The sequence below is a fragment of the Acanthisitta chloris genome, unplaced genomic scaffold (assembly GCF_000695815.1).
Source record: "Acanthisitta chloris isolate BGI_N310 unplaced genomic scaffold, ASM69581v1 scaffold22249, whole genome shotgun sequence".
Lineage (NCBI taxonomy): Eukaryota > Metazoa > Chordata > Aves > Passeriformes > Acanthisittidae > Acanthisitta > Acanthisitta chloris.
In genome coordinates this window covers 31,524-41,982 of record NW_008692409.1, presented here as the reverse complement: position 1 = coordinate 41,982, position 10,459 = coordinate 31,524, and the positions used below count along the sequence as shown (strand labels likewise).

The 10,459-nt window shown below is 42.2% G+C and overlaps 1 protein-coding gene across 1 annotated transcript in view; it reads right to left on the bottom strand.

Moving 5' to 3' along the window:
* The window catches only part of IQCH (IQ motif containing H), a 57,331-nt gene that overhangs the window by 16,315 nt on the left and 30,557 nt on the right, over positions 1-10,459 (bottom strand). The window contains exon 13 of the mRNA XM_009082668.1: positions 993-1,113. Within this exon, the coding sequence (XP_009080916.1) occupies positions 993-1,113 (121 nt within the window). The remainder of the gene's footprint in view (positions 1-992; positions 1,114-10,459) is intronic.

Here is a 10,459-nt window from a genome sequence, read left to right as displayed (position 1 = left end):
TTTCAGTTCAGTTCCACTTCCAGACTGGCTATATCCCATATCTGACTGGAAAAACATGCTTTGGGGTACTTGAGTGAATCCAGCTAAACATCAGGCCCAGAACAGCTGGAAATGCAATGTTGGGACCTCAGTGGGAGTGGAATCTCCTGCTGTGAACTGATATTGGAGATTCCTATCCATATCATGGTCTTAGCTAAGAGTCTGCCCTGTGGTATTCATCCACACTGGCTATATCCCATATCTGACTGGAAAAACATGCTTTGGGGTACTTGAGTGAATCCAGCTAAACATCAGGCCCAGAACAGCTGGAAATGCAATGTTGGGACCTCAGTGGGAGTGGAATCTCCTGCTGTGAACTGATATTGGAGATTCCTATCCATATCATGGTCTTAGCTAAGAGTCTGCCCTGTGGTATTCATCCACATGAGGACTTGGGTGTGTAATGACACCTTCTAGCATGGTTTTCCATAGGAAAATCACCAAGAAAACTGCTTGGCATTCTGGATTCCTCTTTTTATTGCACATAATGCCATAATCCCTTTAGTCAGGAGAAACTAAAGTATGAAATTGGTCCTAGATGGCATTTCTTGGTTGGTAACTAATTAATTGGTACTAACTGGTATTACTTAATAAAATACTCTCAAAAGTTTGATTCATCTCTTCTGCAGGTAAATAAATGTAGAAATGAAATATTGTCACATTTACCTATGTGCAACTCATGTGCTGGAATTCCCTAAAGCTCTTTAGTACAGTAGCCCAGGATTAAGGAGCTGGTGCTTATGGATTCAGAATCATGTAAGAAAGCTAATCCAGGATTAATACAGGTTAAAAGCTTGGATAGAACAGTGACCTATAATTCATTCCTAAATGAACATTTGAAGCATAATGGAGAAGTCAAAGGAGCTAAATCTTGAAATGGGCCCAAAATTAACAAGAATATGGCATACAATATGGTCTAATTACTCCTTGTAACACTTTGCAGTCTTATTTACCTTGAGTAAGAAATGTTTGGAGGAATTTTTCCCATGTAGGGAATCGTTTCTCATTGAGTGGCTGTACGTGCTGTGCTAAAAGGCCTGGCAGCTCCTGGGAGATCTCCACCAAAGCTAGCTCCTGCAGAAACAAATTAAATAGAACCACAAGCAATTTTACTACAGAAATGAAAACTGCTTGTGGGGTGATTAAAAACCAGGCCTCCAACAGGCAAAAAAAAAATGTGGTTACTGTTTACCCACAGTCAGAAAAGCCTTTGTTAATTTTTCTGCTCCCTCCTCCTGCAAAGTGTCCTTCTCAGAGAGCCAATCCCCCCCCAGCGCAGAGCTCCTGCATTATCATTTATATCAATAATTGGAGCTGGCAAGTGAAAATGCTAAGCACTTGGTAACTGCTTGGGGATCAATAGCAGCAGTCAATAACTTGTACATGGTTTGGATTTTGAAGTAGCATATTGAAATAGTCACACGTGCCAGGAGGAGTTTTGCTGGGCCTATGTTTAGGCTGTTCTATCAATCCAAACCCCCTTTAGTTAAGAAGTAAGAGGAATAAGCAACCAGAAGCATTTGTAAAGAAATATCCTTTTACACTCTGTAAAATATCTGTAACCAATTCACTAGTGTATTTGTGCCTCTATCTTGGTCACAATTTGATTAGTCATAGCTAAAGCAGCTTTTCTCCCAGTTTTAAATCCTTGCCTATATAATCACACACACAAACCAACCCATTACATACAGAAAGTAGCTGCATTGCTTTTACTGTTGCACAGTGTCCCAGAAGTACACAAAGCATATAAAGTGCAAGGACCCTGACTCTATTGCTTCAGGCTCCTTCTCGTGCTGCTTCATGAGCTCTCCCCCTGCTTCCCCTGGGGCTCTTGCCTTCTCTTTTACATCCTCTCTCCTCAGCACCCTGTGCTTCAGCAGATGACCAACCCTCCTCTGATCCTGCCAATGTCACAATCATTTTATCTTGAGCTCTGGAGGAATATGATAGAAACTTATGGCTAACAGCTAAAAATAGGAAATAAAAAAATAAAGCTATTTTTTTCAGAGCAGAGAGTTTGAAGAGATGAATTTTGTCATCAAGCGCATAATGTGAGGTAACCAAAAACACAAATTCACAATCAGCTGAGATTTATGTATCAGAATGAGGAGGAAGAGGATGGGACAAGAATTCCAGAATTTTTTGGCCTGAACGAGACCTTAAAGGTCATCCCATTCCACCCCCTGCCATGGGCAGGGACACCTTCCACCAGCCCAGGTTGCTCCAAGCCCCATCCAACCTGGCCTGGAACATTTCCAGGGATGGGGCAGCCACAGCTGCTCTGGGCAACTAGGGATAAATTTTAGACCTGGATATACCTTGTTCCTGACTCCAGTCTGCCTGAGACTTCAGCAAAGTGACTTTGTCTGTGCCTCAGCTGCCCCAGACATCACAAGGGGATAATTGCTGTCCTTACCTCACATAGAATTGAGAAAAAAATGCCTTTAAAATATTGAGGTACCATTTTCTAATGGTGCTGATCTGGGCTATGTGAGCTCCTATCATATACTGAGGAGAAAAGTATGTTGCTGACTTTAAACATCTCAGGAAAAAAGGGCTAAAAATGGTTTTAGTCAGTATATCAATATACTAAGCAGCACAACCTCATGACAAAAACAAAGGAGCACAAGAAATGTCAGATCCAAACCCAGAATTTAACCAGATTCAGGTCTTTCCTTACAACCTGTAAGGAGGAATTTAGATTTTGGCTGGCTCAGCTGACTGAAACAGCAGAGCAGTGAGCAAGTATCAGTTGGCCTTGGTTTGTATTTGTGTTGAATTATTGCTGAGCCAACAAGTCAGAAGCTGAAGTGGTTCATCACAGGGTGAAAAATAAACATGGCTTTGGAGAGAGGATGTGAGCTATGATGGATGTCAGGGAACTGCTGCTGTACAAATCAGTTTGCAGCTGGCAGTGCAGTCAGAGATACCTGTCACTCCCAGGCTCAGCCCTGAGACCTGACGACTTTGGGGATTGTGCAATTTAAACAGAAATATAAAAACAAGCAAAGGAAGAGGTGTGCAATGCCTGCCTGAAAGCTTTGGATAAATCACAGGGGGAAACCAGCAATCCCTGTGGGATGTGTAGAAGCATTTGGGAGTGCTGTGACCAAGTTTGTGTAAGTAACAACTGAACAATGAGCATGAACTGGGACATGACTTTCCACGGCAGCAATTCCAAGCTGTATCTCCTCTCAGAGCTGTTTTTCAGGCTCACACGTGGCTGTGGAAGAAAATTCCCTAAACTGGGTGTAAAATCAAGCAGAACTTCCACATTTTGGAGTGTACTGAAGGGCACAATAACCTGGTACACTAAGGAGGCTGCTGGTAAGGCACAGACTCCATTCACCTCATCTACACCTGTAGTAACCTCCTATGCTACTGCCCTCAGTCCAGATGGCATTAGACAGGCAAGAATATTCTGGAACCTCCTCAACAGCCCAAGTGTTGCTTAAAATCAAACAGCATTTGAAGGGGATGTGAACAGAGACCAAACTCAGAAGGTATGTGGGGGCCATGTGGGTGTACAGGAGCATAGAATCCTAGAATGGTTTGGGTTGGAAGGGACCTTAAAGCTCATCTCTTTCCACCCCCTGCCATGGGCAGGGACACCTTCCACTAGCCCAGGTTGCTTCAAGCCCCATCCAACCTGGCCTGGAACACTCCCAGGGATGAGGCAGCCTCAACCTCTCTGCAACAGAGAGCATCCTCAGCACTTATGACTGAAAGATGTGAGCACCAAACTCAGTCAAAACCGGTCAAAGAGAGGCTTTTAAAGAAATAACTAATTCAAGACAACCTGAAAACATGAGCTCAACCCTAATGTGACAGTACTTGGAACAAGACCTGCCTGGATAATCAGGGTGTTCACAGGAGGGAGTCAGGCAACCACTCTTTAAGGATCAGCACCTGGAATTCTAGCTGAAGCTTTTTTTGCAACTGTAAGCTCTAAAACGGCAATAATCCTGATTATAGTGACTTTTAGTAGGCAAATTCAAGCCTGGATCCAACATCCACTCGTGAAATCAAACCTTTTAAAAGGATCAGTGCTCGGTAGGCTAATTTCATTTAAATTGGACACTATCTCCAGCAGAGCTTACCAATGTTTTATCTCTTTATATGGCCTCAAACATTCCAGGATCTCTGGCTCAACACAAACAGGGAGCATTTGTTCACATCTTTCAGCTGATGTTTCTTAGTAAAAAAGAAGCAGCCCAAATGCTCCTTATGTCATGTAGAAAATTCTAAATCTATCCAAATCAGTTTTGCAGCTTTTTGTAACAATGAATAAGCGTGAAAAAAACCCCAAATTACACCTCTTACACTAAATATAAAACAATTTCTCACCCTTCTGCGAGCTGAATTTCAAAAGGCTTTTTTAGAATGGCAGTTGCAACAAAATATTAGGCCCAAATGTGGCAGATGTTGAAGGCAGTGGTAGGAAATGTACTGGAGACAGATCAGTCAGCACAGAAAGGCCTGTGGAGAGGAGAAGTAAATAAATAGGAAAAAGAAATAGACTTAGAAATAGGAAAGAAAAGACCTGGGGACAGAGAGAGGCTGCAGAATGCATGAGAAAGATCCAGGGCTTTTTAGCTAAAAATCAGATGGAAAGGAAATTATTTAGACCTTGCAAGCAAATAGAGTGAAGAAGGTAACTCCAAATAAGTAAAGCTGAGTGGGCCAGAGAGGAATGGAATCTGCAGAGAGATCCTCAGCGACACGAACTGCCACAGCTCTGCTGAAGTCAATGAAGCTGTGGCAATTTATGCCACTTCAGTGGCACTAGGACAATTCATACCATTTGTAAGTATATCCTTTCTATTGCATCAGTGGAGCTGGGATAACTTATTCCAGCTGCCTGCATGGGAATTGGTCCAGCCCAGCTTGTTCTGATGCTCTCAGGGACACCAGCAAATGTAGAAGAAAACCGTGGCTGTGTCTCACCATCCAGATAACTTTCATTGTTTCCTATTTTGCCAATTAAACCGATTTGCCATTTTTTTTTCCTAATTCAGCTAGGTACATGCTGGCCAGAACCACAATCTACAGCAGTGAGCAGAACAATTGGAGATGGGTTTGGAAGTGACAAACTGAACACCCTCTATCTACTTAAAGTTTGCAGCCTGATTTAAAGCCCAAACATTTCCTTGGTAACTGCTAAATTTTAAAATTAAAAAAAGGGCTCATTTTGCCTTCCATGAGCTGGAAAAGCACATTGGGAGGGAAGGTACCATCATGTAAAACAACCATCATTACCAACTCCCACAAATGTTTTCCCTATGTAAAATTGCTTTGTAAAATATTTGCTCCATCTGCTGAAAGGAGCAAAGACAATTTTCCCTGATAGCTAATGGCCCATTTCAGCTGCCTGGCAAAGAAACGATTCGCTGGGGCTGCCACTGGCGTTCGGGGGAATGGTGAGAGCGGCGCATGGAATTCTGCACTTAGGTGGGATGATCTCCTCGGCTCTTCCCCCAGCTCAGCCCTCATTAGCGCAGGGGCCGCGGCTGCTGCCCCTCCAGAGGCTTTTTGTCAGGCTGAGACACATATGCAAAGCTTCAATGCAGCAGCACAAAGCAGCCACTTCCCGGCACTGCGAGGAACAGGGAGGTTAGTTCTCTTTCAACTTCGCAGCACTTCAACTGCTGTTCCTTTCTTGCACACCACATGGGGCCACGGTTTTCTCTGCCGGCTCATGCTGTCCCTCTGCAGGCTGAGGATTTCAATAGAGAAAGATCAAGCACTTCTTTTCATTCTAAATTCAACTATACACACAACCCACCCCCCCCAAAACCCCTTTGCCCTGGTCCAACCCTCCCTCCCAATTGCTCCTTTCATTGTGCACTTTGCTATTTAGCATCCATTGAAGAGCACATGTTTACATCGTGCCCTGAACTGCTTCAGCATCTGCTAACAGAGCCATAAAAAATAAATAAACCAGGATTGTTTAGGAAGAGAGATCCTTCCTATTTCCTCTGAGCACTCCTGAAGTGGCAGCAGCAATATGCTGCCACATCCCTGCTCGGAGATGGCAGCTCGGAAACAATATCTGCAGAGAAATCAAACATCAAATAATCGAATATCGAATCGCTGCTGCCACAAAAATCGGGCAGAAAATGCATCTTGAAGGTGCTATGAACTTGTCACGCAATTCTGCATTTTTGTGCACCACATGTTAGGGCAATTTTATTAATTAGTTTGCTTTTTTAATCCAAATAAATATGCGTATTTGTTTGGGCAGGAGGTGTGTTTTGCAAGGTGCATTTCCGAGGCTCCTCACAGCTACCTTCAGAGCAATGAAAACACGATCATTGCATTAAAATGTCTCAAAAAATGATCACATATTTATTATTATTCAGCATTTGTAAGTTCAGGACATTGGGATGTTAATCCTCATACAAAATTAGATAAGGAATATTTCACGGCATCTTTCCTGTGTTTTGATGAGATCTCTGCAAATGCACAAACAATTCCATACCCTCAGATGAATATTGTTTTCCCAATTCATTGAGCTTTCTCTGTTTCAATCTCTATAAATTCGGTGCATTTTTCTGACTTACCCTTGTTTCTGGCTTTTCTCTCTGAGAACAAGCATTTAAAACAAATGCCAGAACTGTGATTTCAGACAGAAAAAACCATGATACAGAAAACCCACAGTCACTTCCCAGGAATTTTATGGCAACTGCTGTAATGCCACAGGAATTGTCAGACAAACCCTTCCTTGTATTTCACAAACAACACACACTTAAACTCCTTTTATCCCCAGAGTTGCCTATGTGATACTTTGGGGATTTTTAGCAAAACAAACATATTTAAAATAATCCAAGCAAGGATTTTATTGGCTGCACCAACATTAACACATTTCAGATTTCTTTAGTGCTCTTGCTTCATCCTCTCCTTCCACACGGTTATTGCTACAAACTGGCACTTAAATTCAATTGATACCAAATATTCCGGATCCATATGGCCTCAAACCCTGGAGCTGAAGTTCTGATATTGCCTCACTGCTGTTTTCTAGCATTTGCCTCTCCTCCAGTCCCCAGATGGTGGAAGTAACATTTAAACCTCCTTTCCTCTGCCTTGTACAATAGACCTTGGCACCATTTCAACTGTTTACTCCGGTAATTAACAGCACTGATACCACAACAATTACAACTCCTACAATCTTAGCACAATAATGCTATGAATTAGTGAGAGCTAATGGCTGGAAGGTATAGTGGTTCCAGACTGCGAGATCTGTGCGTTTTTAGACGAAAATAAAAGGTACAAACAGCACGGCTTGCAGTACACAATCATTACCTAGTAATTAGTTTACACAAAGCTTCCTATTTAATGGCAAAACGCTGTAATTAACGCCTGACAGAAAATCAAAGGGTACTTTGTAAGCATATGAAAAATTAACACTGCAGGCCTATAGCTTTATGTACTGATTAGAAGCATATTAAATCAATAGGACATACAGCCAACAGCTTGCAGATCCCAGGATTGGGGGGTTAGGAAGGGATATCATGGCTCTCATTCAGCCAGGGGAGGGAATTCTGCTTCATTTTACCTCAGGTTTGATTGTCACCTGGAACAGCAGCACGGAGAGATTAATAAGCTGAATGGCCTGTTTGCAGGTCCAGTGGATATGTGAATTATCGAGGATAGATTTCTGGCAGAGCACTGGGAAACAACCTGCAGCTCCAGTGCTTTACGTAAGCTCTTTCTCTTTTCCTGGTAAACATGGTATCAGGTAGAAGAAATGGTGAAAACACGTCACACATTTTTGGTGGATCTGTTAGAGGTTTTGGCCCTCTTCAGGCTGGAAAAATACCTCACCTGCAATTCTGTGGGGACGACAGGCTCCTTAGAAGCCCCTGGGGATTTAGGTGTTACATGAAGATCAGTGAAAAGAACTTGGAAGAAGCAGTGTTAGAAGCTCTGCTGTGCTCAAAGAAGGTGAGGCAGGAGCATGCTGGCAGTGCTATGCTTCCAAATTGACATTTTGATGGCATTGTGGTTGAGTTTGTTCTGATCTGCTTGCAAATGTGGATTCTTTAACTCAGTAAAGAGACAACATGTGGCCCCAGGTTTCTTACAGTCCCTGCAATTCACTCAACCAAGAAAGAACCTGCTCACCACTAGTCCTGATTTTCAGGTAATCACAAATCTTATCTGTTACTTAGCACAAGACTTTCAAAAGCTGAGCACAAATGTTCCATTTAAAGGAAGGTCCAACACCAATCAGTGCCAAATCCTGCAAGCACCGCCTGGATATTGCTTTTTGCAACTTGGACTTGAACTTGGATGTGTCACATCTCAAAAGATTTTATTTATTTCCTCTTACTCATTTCAGTGAATTAGCCAAATTATGGTCTATAAGGAAAAGAAACTGTGACAAAATCCTGTGACTCAGCTGGAGGAGAGATTCAAACACATTTCTAACAGGAGCTGTCCAAGCACATTAAATTGCTTTATTTCTTCTACAACAGCTACTTAATGGAGAGTTCGAAATGGTTGTGTGGCTGTGACCAATTTTAATGGCTTATTGAGAGAGTATTTGTTGCTTGCTTTTGTGTCTTGTTCTATTCTCGGATTTTCAGCTCTTTTTATCCCCACACTTAGCCCTTTTATTTGTCTCCAGTCTCTGTTATCTTTAGGCTTGCTGCAAAGTAAACTCACATCATGTTGTTGGTCCTAGTGGTTAATTAAGTCACGGAGTAATAAAAGATAATTATAAAATTAATTTCAGTAGTGATTTTATCTCCTGATTTACTACTTAAGAGTTCCACAGATCCAAAGATTCAGGGGATTCAGGAAAGTATGAAAACACAGTGAGCATATCCATTCCTCAGATACTCTCCCAACCTCCAGCAATTGGCAGTTACTAACCCCTCTAAGCCACAGACTCTGCAACAACAGTTAATAGTTTTCCATGAATGTTTAGTCTCTCAGCAAGGATCCTTTTACATTTAGGTGAGATTTTCCAGAATCTGAACAGCTCACTTGCAACAAGAGGTAGATTCTCAGCCCCTTCCCACACCTTGGAATACCATATATTAATGACTATTGTGGATGTCTTTCTCTAGATACTCCAAACAATTTGTCACTGACTCTGAGAGCAACAGAACCATTTTTTCTGCTACACACAGAAGCTTGAATTGGGACAGTAAAGAGGCTGGAAAATCATGACAGAATGGCATGAGAGCAATTCAAACAGCACATATGCCTTACATTCCTATTTTAGATATGAATTTATTTGCTCCCTACAACAGTTACATTACAACATACAATTAAACTTATTAATTAAGGAGCCTCAGTACTTGCTGATATTTTTGCACATAACCAGGGCCAGATCCTGACTTTCTTTTCCACCCTGGAGAATGTTCCACCAATGACCTCACACTGTCAATGTGCACTTGTGGAAGCAGAAAATCCTTGGATATTGAATATCATTGGATTCTGTGCTTTGGCATGATTCTGGGCCTTTCTTATCTGCTGACAGATTTCAGCAGTGCACAGGATGAAGGACTCAGAGACATCCATGTAGTTTGTAAATTCATCCTGTTATTGCAAATTAATTGTTCAGGTAACTCAGAGGCTGCATGAAGTTCACAAGGTGAACACAATGTCCTGCACTTGGCTTTGCCCCACCTTCCCTTTGAAATGAGGAATGTGAAATCAGCCTCATTTGTAGCTGGAATAGATTTTTTCCACAGCTCAAACTCACCAACCACATTATTTTTAATCTGTTGCCTGCTCCATGCCACTGAGGGAAATCTGGGTATCATGTCTTAAACTGCTATGCAAATGAGGCTATTTGTAAGTATTAACATAATTTAGTGCTTACAGTCATGTTCTCATTTCTAATAATTCTCCCAGAATGGAGAGGCTTTTCAGTGCTCTCCTAGCCTGCAGGATAGTCTTTCATCAAGAAGCTGAAGTTTTTAATAACCTGCCAGCAAAGGGTTTGTGTGTAACAGCCAACACTGATGACACAATGTCTTCATTATCAAAAGGAACAGGTCTCCATGCTGGAACAGGACATTAAGGAATTCCTGTGCTCATAAACTAATGCTTTAAATGTGCATCATTACAATGATATTCCTTAACAATGGAGGATTTTAATCCTCTGCTCTCAACGGTAAGGCTCAGTGGAGACTGAAATTCAGCATATCCTAAAGGTCTCCTGTGCCACAGCAGAGTGGAAACTCAGAAGGCAGAAAGATTTGAACACACATATTCCACCAAAATAACAGCAAGTTTCACACCTTGGAATCAGAGAATCCTGGAATGGCTTGGGAAGGACCCTAAAGCTCATCTCATTCCATCTCTGCCACGGACGGGGACACTTCCCACCAGCCCAGGCTGCTCCAAGCCCCATCCAACCTGGCCTGGAACATTTCCAGTGATGGGGCAGCCACAGCTGCTCTCC